General features: G+C 39.4%; 1 protein-coding gene across 3 annotated transcripts in view; it reads right to left on the bottom strand.

Moving 5' to 3' along the window:
• Positions 1-20,859, bottom strand: part of ano8b (anoctamin 8b) — a 74,306-nt gene that overhangs the window by 30,319 nt on the left and 23,128 nt on the right. For 2 of the 3 annotated variants that reach the window (XM_057840252.1, XM_057840255.1), the window contains exons 2-9: positions 14,902-15,012; positions 13,586-13,718; positions 2,050-2,188; positions 1,889-1,985; positions 1,692-1,808; positions 1,484-1,611; positions 506-667; positions 276-428 (exon numbers count right to left, since the gene is read on the bottom strand). In XM_057840252.1, coding sequence (XP_057696235.1) covers positions 276-428; positions 506-667; positions 1,484-1,611; positions 1,692-1,808; positions 1,889-1,985; positions 2,050-2,188; positions 13,586-13,718; positions 14,902-15,012 — 1,040 coding nt within the window. Of the gene's footprint in view, positions 1-275; positions 429-505; positions 668-1,483; positions 1,612-1,691; positions 1,809-1,888; positions 1,986-2,049; positions 2,189-13,585; positions 13,719-14,901; positions 15,013-20,324; positions 20,633-20,859 lie in introns of those variants that run through there. The other variant, XM_057840253.1, reaches the window with a different exon arrangement.

Below are 20,859 nucleotides of genomic sequence, written 5' to 3' on the forward strand. Positions count from 1 at the left end.
TTCCACTTGGTCAGCTTCGACGGAGATAGGCACCCTATTAATCGGCCCCATGTCCCGTAAATACCAATTTGATGTCTATGACTAACTTTTCCATAGCTTTATACAGTATGTGAGTGTAAATATTAGTTAGTCAAAAGTAGATCTGCCCTGCGATGTGGTTTGTGGCCAGTCCAGGGTGTCTGCTTGTTGGCCAATTAACCTGACATGGAAATGAACCAATGCAAAATCCAGTAGACACAAATTTTTAAAGTCAAATGTGATGGTGGATGACTGACCTGGAGCTCAAAGCAGATGAGCATGACCAGGAAGACAAAAGAGAGACAGAGAAGACAGATGGGCAAGCTGACCAGCCACCTGAAAACACGTCTCCGCCACGGCGGATAGTAGAACTCCTCACATCCTGTGACAGGGCTGCAGCGCTTCACACCCTGCCCAGGCATAAAGAATGGCATTCAAGACAAGGGCAAAGGGAGAAAATACAGTGGTGAGGTGGAACATTTCAGACCCGGAACTGAGGACGTGGTTCCTCCAGGGATTCGGGAGGCGTGTCCAGAGTTCCCCATTTATACGCCAATTCAGCACCTCTCCTCTTCCACCGTTCAAGAAACAAGGTGGCCCACACCACGTTGAAAAGTGCAAAGACCACACAGCAGATGTCTCGACTCGTCTGATACGCCAAAATAAAGCACAGTCAGTCCAACTTTAATTACCTGATAACAATGATAAGTATGATTTATCATGTGGAGAATATCTGGCATAAATCTATAATACCCATTTCTTGCAAAAATCAACAGGGGTTGGACGAAATAATGGAAACACCTTAAAAAAATCAACAAAAACTAATTCAATATGGTGTAGGACCGCCTTTTGCGGCAATTACAGCCTCAATTCTCTGAGGTATCATACAACTGATTGTTTCCAAAGGAATTTTAAGCCATTCTTTAGTTAGAATACCCTCTAACTCTTTTAGAAATGATGGGGGTGGAAATCGACGTCTGAATTTAATCTCTAAAACGGATCTTAAATGCTCAATAATGTTAAGGTCTGGGGATTGTGCCGGCCATAGGAGATGCTCAACTTCATTAGAATGATCCTCATGCCATTCTTTAACAATTATGTTCAATGATTTTTATGCCAAAATGTTAGGTGTTTCCATTATTTTGTCCAACCCCTGTATCATACAGTATATATGCACATACTGTCACATACTGTATAGTAATGTCACGACAACGATATGCCATGATGTATTTTATTTTTCATTATTTGATTCAATAAGTCTTTGAAAGAGAAAGTTATGAATAATTCTTTCCCAATAGTAGTGGCTACGTGTGGTCACTGCCATGAACTCATTCCCGTCATTGACGGTAATATACGTCCAATCTATCTGGGCTGGTAGCGATCAAATGATTTAATGATGGCTGCCAGCCCCTCCATGTTCAAATGGATTGTATGTTAATTGCCGTCAATTGCTCTGAAGCCTCACCTGATCTGACTCAGTGAGCATCCACAATACAAAGCCGATCACAGCAGGGTACAACATTGAAGTGGTGTAAAAACCCAGCCAGGCAAAATACATGGCTATTTTCACACCAAAGTAGTCACAGATATCGTCTGCAAACAATGCAAAGCAAGCAAATGATACGAAGCTCATGTGTCAAGTTCTGCAAATATTGTCTGCGATGTGAACTGACCTAAGGGCTGTTTCTCACAAATAGCCTGAACCCAAGATTTCATTAGGTGACTCAGGACGCGCTGTTCGTGGAGAGGGAACATTTGCTGGATAACACCTCGTGCACTCAACTCTGGAACTGGGATAAAAGTTTTGACACACTCATGAATGAACTAAATTATTTACTGTATTTACTATCAAGGAAATGACGCAGCTTACTGATTGGTTGCCCTTCCAGGAAGTTAATATTATGAAGCACCTCCCCATGTTTGGCACGTAGATTTTCAAGCCAGTATTTAATGATGCTTTGCCTCTCCTAAAAACAGACCAAAGAAGTGTAGTGCAAGCATGCAGATTCATGGGTGAATGTGTGAATAAACCTGCGAGGTGAAGAAGCACAACTCGCTCTCGATGTTCTCATAAATATAGTCCTCCTCACAGGAGAAGCTCCGCGTTCCTGCACCAAATTCGGGCTTCACCGCCTTCCTCAGACCCATCTCTTCAGCACCTCGCAACAAGCTGTAAAAAAAGCACAGTTAAGCCTAGAAACAAAACATCTTTACCAAGTCTCTTTAGTCTGTCACATTTAAGGTACACTTCGGTGAAAGTCAATTAATTGATTGGGTCAAAGAAAACAGTGTTGTTAAAAAGTCCGCCAAGTTTGAATGAATGAAAAAGAATGCTAACTATATTCAAAAAAGCTTCAAATTTTATATTAAAACCCCTCTTAATGTTTTCGTTGTTTTGCCGTTCTTCCAAAGTGTCTTTAACTACGTAAGGTAGTGATTGAAATACACCACAAGCTGTCAATGGCGACTTTTACATTAATTAGAGATCTAGCCAAGGCAAAGTCTGAGTAAGTTTTATGTGTATTTTGCATAGCTATTTTGATTGGGAATGCCAGTTCTCTTTGCATCGAGCGATTTTCTTTTTGTGAACATAATTTTTTTGAGAGATAGGAATATTATTTTTGTTGTGCTTTCACTAAATGATACTGTAGCGACTTAACTGTTCCACCCAAATGCATTATGGGAAGTTGGGCAACTATGACTGTCAGTGGTGGCTGCAAATGGTATACAGTATGATCTGCCATATGTTCAGTTAAGAACATATGGCATATGGTGTTGAGAAAAAGATTGTCTCCTGTCATTCCTTCCCACGTCGTTCGCCACAATATTTATTTTTGTTGGAAAGAGTTAAGTCAATAAAAGGCGCGGTCCAATGAACGCTTGTGTCCACTCGCATTTCTCAGCCTTTTCGCTCTCAATGTGCTAAAACGGCATCATTGTAAACTGTTTGAGGCAGTGCATGAACGGGTCATTCCATGAATGCGTTAACTGCGTCAAATATTTTAACGTAATTAATTTATTAATAACTTGCACAATGAAAATGATACTTTGTTTTAGTGATGCACGATGTTGAGTTAAGTATCGAGGGTTGATTGAATATTTGCTTGATTGATTGAATATTTGCTTGTGCTCATATATACCTAATTATACATAATACATATTGCCATATTTTTTCTTATTTGATATAACCAGTAAATGATTATTGCTTGCTATACTAGGCTGTAGTATAATGTTTAAGTGTTACAAAGTGTTAAAGAGGGTCGGGGTGACAACTGCCTTGCTTCATGGCCGTAACACTGCGTAACTAGACCTTCTGGGACATCTTCAGCATCTTACGTCTAGACTTTCGTCTAGACCAGGGGTCGGCAACCTATGACACGCGTGTCAGCACTGGCACGCGAAGGGTTAACGAGTGACACGCGAGGGCATGGCCAAAAAAAAAAAAATGCGTGTTATGTTTATTGTCGGGTGTATCTTTATCACTTGCTCAAGCGCCCCATCTTGTGGCCGTTTTATTTATTGGTTCTAAAACAGTAGAAGAAAAATGCAAATAGGAAGTTCTTCAAATGGGATTCAGTGTGTTACATGGCAGCTCCACTCTCACAACTTGAGTGGCATTTGTGTTCTTTTGAGCAACGTCTGTGAGTATTTTGTTGTCAAATTGAGAATTACACTCTTTATATTGTCTTTAGGTTGCATGTTTGAGGGGAAATGTGTTTGATGTTTCTAATTAAGAACTACTGAATACAGGCTAATTGTGTTTGCATATATGGATGGCATTTTTGTTATTTGCAGCATTGTTGCTGATTGCATGTATTTTTTCATTGTTTTAGTTTCATAAAAAAGAAAACGGACACATAAAGGATTACTGAAAACATCCGGAGTGTGAACCTTTTCATGTTTAGCTGTTTGGATAGCGGAAGCGAGCCCATTTACAATGTGCCTTTTTACCGGAAATTAAGGCATTTTCAGTTGCGCGCCCTGTTATTTAGGGGCTTTACGGGACCACCCCTCTCACCCACTCTGCCTGTGGCGTTATATGCGAGTAATAATGGATTTTGAGCACACCTCCAGCTCTTCCCCAATTTCTCGACTCCTGCGCTTGTCGGATTTTTTTTTCTCTGCGCGTTTAATTCAGCCCACGCTACTAACATGTCACGAAGCCGACCAATCAGAGAGCTGGCGGAAGTACACTGTGTTACCAACTGCACTTTTTGGTAATTGCAACTCTGCACCGTAGGGTGTGGTGGACAGGCGATTAACGTAGCTTGTTGTCGTCGATTCGCCCGGTGCTTACTTCAGAGAGGTAGTGATGTGTATAAAAACTCAGTGACACGTTGGATGGTATTTTGCTGGAGACTTTTATTAACAAAACTAAAACCAGCATGGGACACAGCCACTTTTCATGGCGCTCTTCGCACAACTCTCTCTCAACAACTTGCTCCCTGCCTCTTTTTCTTACGCTTCACTAGTAAGCTGGTCATACTGTAGGGGACAGCGGCCCCTTGGGGTTGCCGGTAACAACTGGTTGGCTGGTTACTTCCGCTTGCTCTGTGCATTATGCCTCGGGAGCGTTGTGTGTGTGTCGCACAACAAGTGTCAAACGCAACTACGAGACGAAACATGAAATTCATGGAAAACAGGGCCAGGGATCACATTAAGGTAGTCATCTTTTGTATTTGTTATATAAAATCTAAAATTGTGCATAGAATTCACTGTTAGTGAAAAAGACAAAGTAGTCGCCTGACTTTGAAGGTTAAAACAGCCCGCTCTGTACTGTGAGAGACCTGCACTGAGAATCACGCTTGTTCCCCTTTTCTTGCTGGGTTGTGTGTGTGTGTGTGTGTGTGTGTGTGTGTGTGTGTGTGTGTGTGTGTGTGTGTGTGTGTGTGTGTGTGTGATATGTTTACATAAGATGATGCTCAAGTTTTGATATTTTCTACAATATACTTTTATTTTTTAGTTATTTGATAAAGAAGAATGGTAGTTGTAAGATTTCAACGTATGTTCATGTTGTTTTCTTTGGAGTAAAATTACAGTTCTGTTGGATATAAAAATTTGGATGTGCGTCATTAATCTTGGTGTGGCACACTGATTGACAAGAAAATTTGAAAGCGGCACGCAACACCAAAAAGGTTGCTGACCCCTGGTCTAGACTTTCAAGGAAATCTTCCATTTGAGGACATCTTCCATGGCCGCAGCGTTGCATATCTGAAGTGTCTGGGTCATTCTGACCACTTTACCTAAGTGCCTTTGCTTACACACGTGTATTTAGTTAGCTCCACCTACATGCTCACACATAGCCAACCAAAATCACATGGGTGTCTCCAGCTTGCTTTCCCCCTCCCTTTAGGGCGGCACCTTTCTGTGTTAGGACAAGCCCCTAATAAAAGAAAGAGCAAGGAGTTTAGTTTTAGATCAATTTTGGTGACTATACAGCGTAATCTAGCATTTCACTGTCTAGTCCCTCCTTGCTCTCCTTGGCCAAGAAAACTGAGTGTCTTCTCTCCTTATTTTTGGGTAATTTTACAACTGTCTACCTAAGGGTCTATTTTTGAACTTGACACACGATAATGCATTTTTCAACTGATACCGATAACCAATAATTTCCTCCTCATTCCAACCGATAACCGATGATGTCAAGCCGATAATTCTATTAAAAGATTTATGTAAAATTTTGACGTATACACAACAGAAAATATTACTGTGCAAAAATGAAATGCGAACAAGTAGTAAATTCAACATCTAAAAAATGAGATTGTCTGACACTGTGTAATGGTAAACTTTTGGCAACAATTACTTAGAGTAAATACCTAAGTTGCACAAAAATGCCTTTAAAATTAAGCCATTCCTAACATATATAACATTACTACACTGCATAAACACACCTCCTTAAAACTAGCCAATTTTAAGTGTGACTCTATTGGAAATAAGTGAAATTATCTGCCAGCGCTTCTTGTGTATTTCACTCAGATTTCTTGGAAGAAAAATAGCTGGCTGAAAATAAGCTTACAAGCCTTATTTTCAGCAATAAAATATTATACTTGATCCAAAAAAAACTTGTTTGTCAGAAATGTTCTTTACTCAAGAATAGGTATGGCTCAAAACATTATTTGAAAACAATTTTTAAATTGAGAAGTGTTATTGAGTGCCAATAAAAATTTAATTATCTAGTGTGACTAACTGAGCAGACAAATAAGTTAAATAATTTGAAAAGTGATTGCTAATGTTATATGCTTTGTTGCACACTGTGAAAATGATTACCTCAAAAGACGGAGATGTCATGTATCCGTTGTACAGCGCTTTGTTTACATTTGCGGCACTCACGACACTTGCTTTACGGCAGCTCAGCTGATACACGGCAGTATTAGGCTGGAGTTGGAGCTCGCATCCCCGTGTGTGTGCCTGAGTTTTGTTAAGCCGAAAATAACGGCAGCGTGGCTGGGAAAAAAAATCTTCTCCCGCCTGTGCACTTCAGTCCATCCGGCCGCCAAATTGGCACCCGCGCCAGGACTCTGTCTGGCTCGATGAGTGGAACTGGAGTGGCGGCGGCAGCTACATTCGTACGCCGCAGCATATTCTTGGCCTGGCTCCTCGCGTCCCGCACGGCGTGGGGGAACGCTCAAGAAAGACGGAAGACGGCTACTTATCGACTATCGGTTTCGTGCCGGTGTTTAGCATTAGATGGAGTTTAACACCCGCTTTGGGCTGAATGAGGACATTTTTTTTCCACCTCGTGCTTCTGCAGTGCATATTTAGTAGATGGCGAGAGCGTCGTTTTTTTTTTTTTTTTTTACACAAATCTAGCCACGGCAGTGACAGCTATCTCAAACTGCTTCGGTTGTGTAACTCCGCCTCCTCAACCCCTCCTCCCTCAGGGGCTTCAGAGAGGGGAGGGGTTGAGGAGGCAGCGATGCTGAATTCTTCGGTTGCGCACATTTGGAGGCTAAATCAAGTATATAATTATCGGATTGCATTATCGGTTGAATTTTTTTCAATCTGGATTATCTGTGTCATAATGGCCATTATCGGCCGATAAATATCGGTAACCGATATTGTCGTGTATCTTTGTTTAGATGTTTCCCATATCTACAGAACTCATCTACCATGGTAGATAGGCTTTGTGAATGTGAGGAGAAGCATCTCTCTCATCGGTGGGACTTTGTGGGAGAATTGACCTCAGGAATCACACAAGCATGCAGTTACAGATGGTGCATTGTGCGGCAATTTACGTTAGTAGATGCGTACGGTTGAATAAAATTGTCTTCAATGGGCCCCTGTAGCTAACTTTACGTATCCACCAATGAAAGAACCTATTGTCTGTTGTAAACCCCAGGTGCTGTTCCCCCTTGAGAATACCCCGCTGAGAAGAGATATGCTTCTCCTCGCATTTGCAAGGCCAATCTGACATGGTAAATAGCACACAATTGCATAAAGCATATGTGAATTCAATGGAAGATCTATTTGGTGATGAAGGTGGTAATTTTTTTCACGGCTGTTTCTGGAAGTAACGCTAGAAATTCAGTAGACCCTTTGAAGAACTAAAGCCAACCACAATACCTGAGCGCTGCTGCATGAATCTAATTACCTCAAATGAAGTCCCTAAAAGCTACATACAATAAAACACAAAAACCTTTCAACTGGCTGATTTTAAGCTGGGTTCATCATGTAAAAGTTGGGTGAGTCCCAATCTACATAAAATTACTAATGCAGTAAAGAAAATACAGAATGTGTTTTTATTCACTGCTCTGTTGAATAACTTTATTGTACAAAAACAGAGTAAGTGTAAAGTGGGATAAATTGAGCTCATCTATGACCATTCTTTTCCTGTTTGACAGTTGACTCCAAGCCATTTTGGTGACATACTTATGGTTTTTTTAAGACAACGTCCCGGCATTTGGAATACACATAAATTATCAAAATAATCATCTTGTGTTTTTGAATTGCGGGTAGCAATAAGTGGGTGCCGTGTAGTCACCTGCAGTGCTTGTGCTTTTTTTCCTGCCACTTTATGAACACTGATACATTGTCATTCATAGTCTTAAAAGTCATTCCATACAGCTCTCCTGTGCTTCATTCTCATCATCCGCTCTCACATCACCCGCGCTCATCTAATTTCTCTTCAACCACACCATCCAACCCCCATCACTCGAGTTCCCGTCACCCTTATGGCTCTTCATCCTTTTTATATCTTCTTCCTCCCTTTTATCCTATCATGCTTCCCTTCTCTCCATCCGTCCTTCATAAAAGCTGAAATCAGCTGTAATAATGCAACCACACATCCTTAGTTGACTCCTTGCTGACAGCTTTTCACATTTATATCCATTTACACACAGTAAATACATGATTGGAGGAAAGCCAATGTGGGCCAGCAACACCCATCTATCGTGCACCCCTGGGCTCTTATAGGAACAATATTGTGAAGCGTGTTCAACACTATAATGGATTATAGCTCACTATAAGCTTGTGTGGCACAGCTTAGTGGGCAGCGTCATCGCAGTACAGGTTCTCAGAACTGAAATCATTCATGCTAAACTAAGCCATAAGTGGAGGCTTCCAGAAAGTGTGCGTCTTTTTGACACTTTTCCACTCAATTGCTGTCAATGTCTGCACAAGTTTTGTGCAAATGGCTTAACACGGAGGGAAAAAAGACAATGAATGCTGAAAGCTTTGTATAATACAAGTGGAGTTTGTTCCATAACCTACTCAAGTTACTCATATTTTGAATTTTCTCAATTGAAATGGATTGAAATGCCACTCATGTCATGCCCACCAAAGACACTCCGTACCAATTTTGCTACATGTTTATAATCAAGAAAAATAGAATTTTCATGTATAAATAATAATGATAAACACAATAAAAGAGGATTAAAGAACAAAAGTCATAATGAAATGTTATATTTGTGTCAGGGTGATGCCCTAATGAGTAGGGTTGATGGCTAACGCATGCCAATTGGTTATTGGTTCTGACAAAAATGATAATAACCAGACCAAATAAAAACAAACATTTTTCATCTTTCATTATCTGAACATTTTTCCTTTTTGCAACCAACCGCTTGTTCTGTAGTAAGCATACAGTGACGCTACCTACTTGCTGCCGAATTAAGAGTTTGGTTTACAGATATGATCGATGACAGCAGCTTTTCCTCTTCGGGTAAGTAATTTAATTCCAACTGAAAATCTTGCATATTAAGTAACACTAGCAATCTTTCCACTCGATGTCGGCTACGCTGACTTTCTGTTTAATGTAAAACTCATAACAAGTCGTGATGTATTTGAATTTTTTAATTAGCACTTAAACAGATATGGTAGCTAATGATTTGCCTGGCACCGCCAGACTATTCTCCCTGTATTTTTCAAACACTGTGAGAATAGTCTGGGACCCAGCCGATTAACGGCCTCTCGAGCAAGTACAAAATCAACTGTTCAATCAGATTCATTTATTTGCGTGACGTGTTTTCTTAACGAGTAACGTCACTCTTGCGCGCCGAAAGTCGTCTCTACAACGACACAGATGGCGAACGGGAGAGCCGAGAATATGTTCCAATCCGCGGTAAAATCAGTTTTAAATTACCAAAAACACATCGACACAAGTCATTGACAACAGTTAACATGACTCGCACAAGCCATGTTGAATAAGCTTCTCCATTCATTCATTCATTAACCTCCAACGTATTTATTTCTTATTATCATATGCTACTTGTGCTGTATTTATATTGTGGACAAATTTATCGGTAAATAGATTTGTATGTTTTCAATTTCATCCTGGAATTATTTTTTATTTCTATTTTTTTTTCCAACAAAGCTTGTTTGCAGTTTTTAGCTTTTTTATTTTGTTTTTTTAAACATTTGACTGTTTGAGCAACATAACCATTTAAAAAAGTACTAAGTAGGAACTGGTATCGGATAAAACCCAACGGCTAGCCAACAAAAATAAACCAGTTATGCTCCTGCGTTGCGGTGATGGCGAAGCAACAACGGCGTCAATGAGCATTCGATATGTTTGAGTTGCTCTGTAATTCACCGCCAAGCCACTAGAGGGGTGGGGCGTTGTGTTTTCTTCCGGTTACACAATGCCAACGGAGAAAAAAAATAAACAATGCAAGATGGAACGCTTGAATGTGGATCTTCACAAATCTAATGTCTTGACGAGACATTGTAGAGGTTGCCGTACTTGCGGACCTCTTTGATGATACTCTCGTCGGCTTGGTCCATTTTTTCGTGTAGCGCAACAATGTTTGAAAATGGTGATGTCGCGCTGAACCGGAAACAACAGTCTGAGCGGACCAATCACAGTCCGCTTGCGTCACGTCTACAAGCGTTGACGTGACACGAAGTCAGAAAATTGAGGAGATGTACGTACGTCAGGCTGCGGCGAAGGGTCGTAAATTGGGTCTGCCTTGGCGGCGTAGGTCTGCCGCAGAAGCATAACTCAGCCTTTAGTCTATTCATGAGTCACATCAGAAGCTTAAGATGAGTTTGACCAACTTGACCACTGCTGCTTTTGACCGTAGGTTTTGGGCTCCAGCAGATCAGTGCGAGTGTTCTCATTTTGTATTTGTGTGTTAGATGTTTTTGTCCAATTTAAAAAGTGTGATAAAAATAGGTTTAAATGTGAGTGTGAACGGTTGTTTTTTTTTAATATTTGCCTGTTTGACAGGTTGGAAGTTTTACATTCAGAAAAAACTCATGCATGACAATGAGTCTGGACCAGATACTGTATGTGGTAGTAAAACGATGGATTGAGCCCATTAATGACATACAGTGCTGCTACTGCGTTTTCATGCACTCAGTAATGAAAATGTCCTGCAAGAAAAGGTGAATGCACAAGGTGAATTTGAAAGGACAAGATTGTTTCTGGGTTAAATTCTCTGACAGAATGTAGGTCGATCTCACTGGCAGCAGGTTCATATGTGTTCACGTCGTTCTGTGTGAATGTGAGAGTGTGAGCGAGAAAGTGAGAGAGAGAGAGCAAAAGACTAAGAGAGGGAGACTTACATTAGCTTGGGTCAAACAGGAATCATTCTCCTTGAGCGTTTCATCTAAAGCCCACTGGTACACTTTCAGAAAGTGGTCCCTCTGGCCTCTTATTGCATTACCTCACATGCCGTCTTCCTTTTCTATTATCTTCATTTTAACAGCAGCCATTCCGTCAGTATCGGTTCACCATTTTTATTCCTTTTTTTCCACTCCTTATTCCATTTTTAACTAAGCAGCTGCTGTAACAACTGTATGGAACAGTGCATGTCATCCGCCTGTTTGGGGTTTATTTCAATATTCATTTAAGTGACCAGTGACAGTGTAGACAACGTGTGCCCTAATGGTGACCAGTTTTAGGAAAACTGAGTTTGGCCAGGCTCTGCTGTGATGGAAGTAAAACTATAAATAACCTGAAGCCAAGCAGTCACCAGGAGAACTGCAGAGTGCTGAGACATCACAACAGATACAATGATGATTTGCTTAGAAAAACCGTGGCTAAATATAGTAGCATGATAAATTAGGACTGTAGCGTATTGTACAACAAAAAAGAAAAATATTAATAACTTTAATAATAATTGTAGAACCATGAAAATGAGCTTCTCTCCAATAAAGAATTGAAACTAGTTACATATGCTAACACATCCATTTTCTAAAGTGCTTGAGCTGGAGCTTTTCCCAGATGAACTCAGACGAGACCAGTCACCAGTAGATTCAAACAATCAATCACACCTCTTTGCGATTTAAAGTCCTGATTCCACCTAACATGCATGATCATTTGATGATGATGATGATGATGCATGCCAAAAAGGATAATTGTTAGAAAATTGATGGTTGGCTTTTTGGATTGTCTGCGGGCTCAACAAATGCATTGTCTCATTCTCTTTCTGTCTCCCTCAATCCCTATTGTGTTGACTCAATTTGAACACCCCACTTAAAGAAGAACTAAACTCTCCATCTATACCATTGGAATGGATCATAAGAGCCATCAATTGACAAAACCCAGAACTCTGATTAAAGGTGCACAGTGTAGTATTTGCACTTCATTTATTCAGGAAATCACCAGAATATTTCAGTAGACAATGAATAAACATGTTTTTTGGAAATACTTCTAAAACGGATCTAAATGGTTTAGAAGAGATTTTCCCTTTTTAAAAGACGATTTACACGTCGAAAATGTGTTCCTGTTTTGCTTCCGTGTTCATCATCAGCCAATCACGAGACCAGTTTCAGGTCTTTGTCTGTGTTGCCACAGCTCTGTAAACTAAGGCTGCACCAACTTTGACAAACAGTCTCATTGTTACGAATCTCAAAGGATTCAAGACAACAAGAGATGCAAAAAAGGATATGCATTCATTTGGCGTAGTTGTGCTACATTATATAGCATGTGGATCCATTGACCCGGTAAAAGGTAAAGTCTTTACGGGTGTTTATATTTAGTCATGGATGGAGCAATTATATTATCTTTGTGGATGCTATCAATGCATTACCAAATCATAAATTTCTTTGCCAGTGTGCTTCTACATTGTGAAAAGTAGCTCTCCCTCACTACAGTCATGGTGACATAAACTACCTTGGACCTCGTATCACGGCTCTTTTAATTGTCATTAATAAACATTGCCATTATTACATTAAAAACATCTTGCATGCAAATTAAAAATAAGATATACCTTCTGCCGAGAACTTGTCGCTTGGCACTTAAAGTTCTGTTCCTGTAGGTTCACCGATTTGAAGCGGTATTCTGGCAACCCAAAGGGGGAGGGCATTTTGCGCTAGTCAATATTTTGATCTAGTTGCAGTACCATTTTTGGCCATCAATCCTACATTGTGCACCTTTGAAACTACTGTACGTTTGAGGAATAAAAATCTAAATTGATAATAGGTGTTATCACACAGGAACACAATGTTGGGGCCAACAGGGCAGTCTTGTTGTCAGCACCAAAGTAGCTTTAGCCTTAGACGCTAACACCAGCGTTTAGCGCTGTATAATACATTTTTAAACAGGGATGCACAAATCCATATTTTTTCACTTCTGACCCGATCCCAATACCTGAGTCAGGAGATCTGCTGATACCGATGCTATTCCGATACAAGAGCTCTGTTTTGTTAGTGTTGTTCTAATAATTTTTGTCCCATCCTTAAAGGACAGAGAACACCTTTATCCTATACAGCTAAGCCGAAAGAATCTTGTTTAATAAATTGAAAAAACATTAAACTTTTATTTTTCCGGCATGAAACAGTAGAGTCAAAGGTAAATGAAAGCCAGCATTTCCAGCTGTGGCTTTTACAATTTTAGCCAAATCAAATGTGAGCATCCCTAATTGCCCGCCTTAATACATTAATCATCGCCACCCAAATCGAGATTCAGGTTTCAGACCATCCGAAAATAAGCGTGTCAAGTCCATGTTTGCGTTTTTTTTTTTTTTTTCTCTTCAAGCCCGATTCGAGTTGCAAGTCATCAAGCAACTCCAGTCAACTCCAGTCCGATTCCCTATGACTCCAGTCCAATTGTCTGCACAACCCATTCTTGCAAAGAAAACATTGGGTTTAGATGCCTTTTAAGTAGACCCAAGTCTCTGTGTGTTCTTACTTCTCATACGTAGCGGTGACGAAGAATGCATAGACGTGCGTATGCTTATGATGACGGATTTGGATGATGAGCTCTGGAATTCCCAGCCGGATGTGGTTCAGTAGCCATAGCAACGTGTGGTCATCTGTCGTATCTGTGAGGAGATGAAAGATAAAAATATATTTTCAACTAGCTCCTTGTATGCACCTTTGTGCTGCTGAGTAGGCTGTCACTCTGTCGCATAATATTGAAGTAGCAGATGGGGGTTAAGTGATGTACAAACAAAACACTCTGCTATGCTTCGTCAAGTCCACTTGGGATTTTTGCTGGTAACAAACCTTTTTTGTGACTATCTCGGTTTCATGAAGAAGTGGTTAGACGTTCCTCCAAATTTCATACCAAATTCTGTTGTAATGTTAACTCTATGACATTTTTTTATCCTTACACTCAAAATGCATTTTAATTATTGTATAATTCTTCTCTGGTTACCATTTTCAACCTCCATTTGTCCCTTATTTGAATTTTGAAATGGTTTGTTATTTTGATTTGATTTTCTGATAATTGTATTTTATCATTTAAGAGTATCATTATTTCAGCAATCAATTAGTTTGAAATTCACTTTGATGGTAAAAGAATGTAAGATGCTATCAGTCTGCGAAAGGTTCAATGTCCAAGGGTATTTGTATTTTTTTTCTCACAGCGCATATCCAAAATTGTAGTTTGTTAATTAAAATGCTGGAGTTGAGATTGTGCTGGACATTTTCAAGATAATTTGAATATGGTAAAAAGATACGTGGCTTCCTCAATATTATCCAACAAGATCTGAAATGTGTGTAAATTTTAAAATGTAAATCATTGGAACTGGGAAATATTTTTCAGGAATATATCAAATCCAAGTATTTACCTTCCCATGTAATTTCCAGACAGAGGGTACCATTAAACAAATATTTAGTTACTTAAACTTCAAATAGGACAAGGGAATGAATCATATGCAAATTAACTGTTCATGTACATGCAGCCTGTCATTTTGTAGCTTATACTGCAATAGGCATTGCAAGCAGACCTCTAACAACAACTATTACAGAATGTTGCTTGGAAAAAGTCCAGTTTCAACATGCAGATGAACGTTTAACTGTGACTGCAAGAAATGTAGGCATATCACATATTTTTTTTAAATTGGGCAAGAATTTCAATTATTCACAGGTATTTCAGGTTGTCTTGTTTTTCCACAACATTTGCATAACAATGTCAAATACATTATTTTTAGTTACACACTGGTTAATCATGCTAATAGTAACTGAAAATATGAAATATTGTTAAAGATTTGATTGTTTGACCTGCAAATGTCAAGAGGACATCACAGTTCTCGGTGGGCACAGTCTTCATCCAAGACTTATGAGACATGATGTGTCTGCCAGCCTGCAGCAGCCTCTTCCCAAACAATTTATCTGTGAGGGTCAGAAAAGCATAAAAGGGGACAAACAATGAGAATGGGTTACCTTTTCACATTGAAACAGTAGAAGAAGCGAGGATCTCACTTTAAAGTTTGGCAAACTCCTTTCGACTGGACACAATTAAATATACTTCTGTCACAATATAAGATTGTATTAAAAGATACTGTTCTTCAGCTGCGTAAGTCACTGGGGGCCGCATGGTGGTAGAGCGGTTAGCAAGTTTGCCTCAAAGTTCAGAGACAAATGGTTTAATCCCAGGCTCGAGCCTTCCTGTGTGGAGTTTGCATGTTTTCCTTGTGCATGTGTATGTTTTCTCCAGATACTCAGATTTCAGCCCACATCCCAAAAACCTGCATGGTATGCTGAGTGAACACTCTGAATTCTCCGTAAGCGTGTTTGTGTGAGTATGAATGGTGGTTTGTCTACTATATGTGCCCTGCAATTGCTGGCAACCAGTTCAGGTTGTACCCCGCCTCGTTCTCATTATTCGCGGGCAACACCCCTGCGACCCTCGTGACGGTGACAGAAGATGAATGAATGAAAGTCACTTGTGGTGTAGTGGTACATTACCCTGACTTTGATGAAGGGAACTCGGGCTCAGTGAAAATATAAGTGGTAATTAGGCATAAGGACCTCACAATAGGTCAAGAACCATCATAGCAATTAGCTCACAACATGGCAATATAATGATTATCGATTCATTGGGTCAGGAAATCAAATGCCAATACAATTATTGAAGAGAGTGTTACCGTATTGGCCCGAATATAAGATGGCCCTGATTATAAGACGACCCCCTCTTTTTCAAGACTCAAGTTTGAAAAAAGACTTTTTGAACACCAAATTAATTTTTATACAGAAAATAATTACAGTACATCCGAAAAAAAATAATTATAACAATATATTTGAGAGAAAAAGCATGTTATTTTGCCGCATTCAAGTCTTAATATCTGAACATTTAAATATGTAAACTAAAGTTCAATCACATTCGTAAATGAATGCTTCTGGTTTTTGAAATGTAAATAAACCAATCTATTGTGATAAAACAGCAAAATTGCAATAACTGCATTAACCATCAAAGTGAAGTCTAACTGTAACTGTAGTCTTGAAACAAATCTGAATAAGGAAAAACATTGCAATAAAATAATGCAAACTGGTTAAACTATAAAGAGTAGCTGAGATCTGTCATGACAGAACATCGCTTGCTTCAATTATATCTGGCGCCATCTAGCGTCGTGAATGGGGAGAATAGCTGAGATCTCTCATGACAGAACATCGCTTCAATGATATCTGGCGCCATCTAGTGTCGTGAATGGGTATAATATTGAGACCTATTCGGGCCAATACAGTACAGTGGTACCTCTACATACGAAGTTAATCCGTTCCAGGACCTTGTTTGTAAGTCGAAATGGTCGTATGTCGAGCAGAATTTTCCCATAGGAATACATTATAATTCCATTAATTCGTTCCACAGCCCAAAAACCTTCACTAAATCCTTAAAAAATACTGCTGGTACTATTACAAATGGCAATTACACATAGTAAAACAAATAAATTATAAATCAAAATCGGAATAATAATAATAATAATAATAATTCCTGTATTAATGTAACGAATCGGGTTCTAATGTGGCGGACGTTTTTTGCTGACCCTGAACGCACCGCGGGGCTGACGTGCCAGAGACAGACCGGTGAGCTTGAGTTTCACTTTCACTTTGAATGTTTTCTTGAGAACAGCGTCAATTGCGGCAGACAGAAGGTGTTTTTGTTTTGAATAAGTTGTGAAATAAATGATAAAAACGTGGCGAAGTTGGCGTTTTCTCTGGAGATGTTACCACAATGAGAATTGTCAGCTTAACTTATAAAGACTGGCGAACGATGGTCGGAGGAGGACCGTGGAGATGTATTGTTGAGCCATTTCACGGATGCCCGCCCTACGCTCATATTTTTCTGTCATTTGCATCTTCATTTAGAAGGTAAGCGTCAACTTTTTCCTTGTTTCACCACCTGTACCAACCTTTTCTGAAACCAGTGTTGATTTGTCACACAAGAAAATCCGCCGTGCATTCGTCTGCGGTGCTGCCATTGTCGTCGTATTTCGAGCATGTCGTCGGATGTAGAAACAAATGGCGAGTCAAATTTTACGTCGGATGTCGAAAAGTTCGTGTGTCGAAGCGATCGTATGTAGAGGTACCACTGTATTTCTAAATGGAAAACTAAATGTTTCTATGCACTTTTACTGACATAATCTGTCAAAAACTCAACACATACTATGAGAATATTTCAGTTCAAAATTTCTGTAAACAAAGACAATGCCTTCTTCATATCCACACTATAGTATTGCAACATTTTTGTAAACAAATGTCTTAACAGACACTTTTGTCGTGTAAAACAGTCACAGTGTTTTGGTTCTAGGGCTGCAGCTATCGAATATTTTAGTAATCGAGAAATCGACTGAAAATTCTATCGATTAATCAAGTAATCGGATAAAGCATTTTTTTTTAGGTAAAGAGCAATTATAAATATACATGAGAAAAAAATACATTTAATCCAATACTGAACCATTTTCAGTCAATCAATGTCTTTATTTTCGATGTACATTGTTGAAAACAGCCAACAATTGCATCTAAGGTGTGACTAGAAAAAAAATTCACTGCTTTCACTCAAAAAACTTCTAGATCTTATTAAAAAAAACATATTTCTTACCTAAAAATGTCATTACGCTTGATAACACACATCACTTGAAAGCTACGTGTTTTCCCCACGTGTTTCAATTTAGTTTCCATTTGTGTCAAGCTATTTTTAAGTTTTAGTTAAATTTTTAAGTTAGTCTAAACTGTAAGTACTGGTAGGATTGATTTTGAGTTTTTGCAGTGTTCAAAATAAATGTATGATACCTGATGTATTGGAGCACATTTATTCAGTAATGACTACTGAGCTAAAACTGACAGTTAGCTTTATTATGTTTTAATTTTACACCCTCATCACACTACAGCGCTGTGTTTTTACAGATTAAATGAAGCCTGTATGTAAGACACGTTAGCCACGCATCGACAGTGGTCATAACCAATAGAAACCTAGCCCTCCAAAGGGCTAACATTATGTGAGCGAGTGAAAGTAACGTTATATTTATTAGCGATGAGAAGTCTACTGCTTAAAGATGGCGGCTGTTTACTAACGCTGCCCAGACGCGGCTGAGTCTGTCATTTTGCATCTAGTCTTAAATGCATGCGATATCTATGAGACGCATCGGACACTACCTGCTACCAAACTAGCATCATGCGGGCGTAGTTTTTAGCAACGTCGGCGTAGTTTGTAGCAGCTGTCGGCTGCGGTAAGTTTTTTTTTTTATTATTATTATTGCTTCTTCCTCTGCGCACATGACGTCAGTGCGTTGTCCCGCATTAAAAGTAGTCCGGGCAAAACGTGATGCTTAGAGCTGGCAAAATTAAACGATTCCCCGAGGTGAATGAAATTACTTGGATCAGTTTTTAAACTCGAGTTACTCGAGTTGCTCGATTATTCGTTTCAGCTCTAATTGGTTCCTTTATTAAACAGTGACCCCTTCTAAAACAATATGTCGTTTCTAAGCAGGAGGAAATCAATAAACTATCGGAATAGAAAATATCACGATATATCACCATATAGCACGATATGTCACCATATCGAGTTATCATTTGTATTATCACACTCCTTACGTCAGGGGTGTCCAAACTTTTTGCAAAGGGGGCCAGATTGGGCGTTGCAAAAATGTGGGGGGCCGACCTTGGCTGACGTCCTTTACGTAGAACAATATATTTAAGCAAATTTTAGCAAGCCATTCTGTGTGTCACATTCGCTTTATTATTATTTTATAATTAATAATTTCAACAATCTCGCAACTCGCCTTTGTGGCGTTCTCTTTCGACTCTCGGGCTCTTGCAAAATACTGTTGCTGTGAAATTAAACTAGCTTCAAGTTGCTTCAATTTCTCGCTGCCTATCTTCCCTATAATCTTGTCGTACATGTTAGCGTGTCTTTTTTGGTAATATCGCCTCACATTGACCTGACCAGCGAGTCAGCGACTGTCTCTTTGCAAATAAGGCAGACACAGTTGTTGCGTATTTTAGTGAACAAATAGTCCAATTTCCATCTATCCTTGAAGCGTCGGCCGTCGCAGTCAACTTTCTTTTTTTTTGTTAATTGTCGCCATTTTAGAAAATTGGAAGTAAAGGGTCTAACGGGGTAGTGTTGCTTAGAGTGCTGCTGCCTTTTAGTGGGTAAATGTGGAGCAGCATTTAGTGTTTAAGCTACTTCATATGCTGGTAGCAGTACTACTGACCAATTTATTAAGTCTGTGTGCGGGCCAGACGTTATTGATTTTATAACAGAAGCTGGGGGCCGGATGAAATTTGACCATGGGCCGCATTTGGCCCCCGGGCCGGACTTTGGACATGTCTGCCTTACGTGAATGGTTCTTTACCCCGTATGTGCCCTTTGACTGACTGGGGACTAGTTCAGTATGTACTCCGCTTTTTGTCTGACGTCTGCTAGGATAAAGTCCAGCACCTTAACACCCCCCGACTAGGTTTTGTGACATTCTAATCACAGAAACATTTAATATAATACAATCTACAATAATGCAGTATAGAACTCATTATATAGTTTTAGCAGCAAAAAATGGGACATCTTTCTTTTGCTTGAACAATCCGTTCATGAGTCACCATCATCTTGTATTTTTCGAAGGTACTTTTTTTTTTAGATAGTAGTTCCATAAATTGTACGGTCAAATAAAAATGAAAGACAACTTACTGCCCGGAGAAATATATTTGATTTTCTGACAGAAAGTTGTAGTTTTCCAAAAAGAGAGAGCGGTAACAGCCATAAATCAACCGTGGTCAGGTAATGCAGTAAACCAGTTTGCTGGACCATATCTGTCACTAGTCAGATTAATACTAGCATGCAGTGAAAATGATATCAGGACCGTGTGTGACTTTGTTGCTCATGACAAATCCAAGCTTATTGTTTTCAAAATTAGGTCCCTGAATTAATGGGCATGATGTCTCCCCATCATTTCTTTCCTGCAACTGTTTTCAACAGCCTAGCTATACAGCAACAACGATTGAGTACAGCCACTGCTGCCAAACAAGGCAAAAAAACAATATTATGTACTTTAGCAGAGAATACACTCTATAATGGCTGGCTCTAAACAGTGGTAGATGAAACTAAATAGCACATTCAACCATTATTTGTTATCCAATTTTTGGCATCAACTTTTACAACAGTGGAGGCAATAGAGCATTGCTATTAAAATAATTGCTTCTGTACTTACCAAAGACTTTTTGACAAGCTTATCTGCTTCTGTGCTGCCTCTCCACTGTGAAGGTCATTTTCAAACACTGCACAGTGCATTCAGAAGAAAGAGCTTGGTGGTATTTAATTTCGTAATACGGAGAAGTACCCATAGATACTGAAATGTGACTGGCCGAAATGCTGCAGACAGCGTGGTGGCATGACTCCCATTCTAATGAGTCCTGTATTCATTGCTGTGGGCAACGAACAGTCCGGTAGCGGCAATCAGACCACTTGAAATGATTTCATTGTGCTTCAAATTATCAGCACCGTCTGAGACTAGTACTCGGCATGCCAGTCATTAAAGTGCTTTGGTGCTTTGATCCCTATTAAGTGTGAATTTCCAGTCCTGTTATTCTAGTTTTGTGTAATATAGGATTACATCTAAATCCCATTATCTAAAATACTTTGTTGAAGCGGCAGTGCTGCGAAATGTGGAATTTTGACACATTTCTTAATGAAAATGTGAATTTCTTTCTTAACAAAAATTTGTTACTTTCACTCAAAAAACACAG

Source organism: Corythoichthys intestinalis, chromosome 7 (genome assembly GCF_030265065.1).
Source record: "Corythoichthys intestinalis isolate RoL2023-P3 chromosome 7, ASM3026506v1, whole genome shotgun sequence".
Taxonomy (NCBI): Eukaryota; Metazoa; Chordata; class Actinopteri; order Syngnathiformes; family Syngnathidae; genus Corythoichthys; species Corythoichthys intestinalis.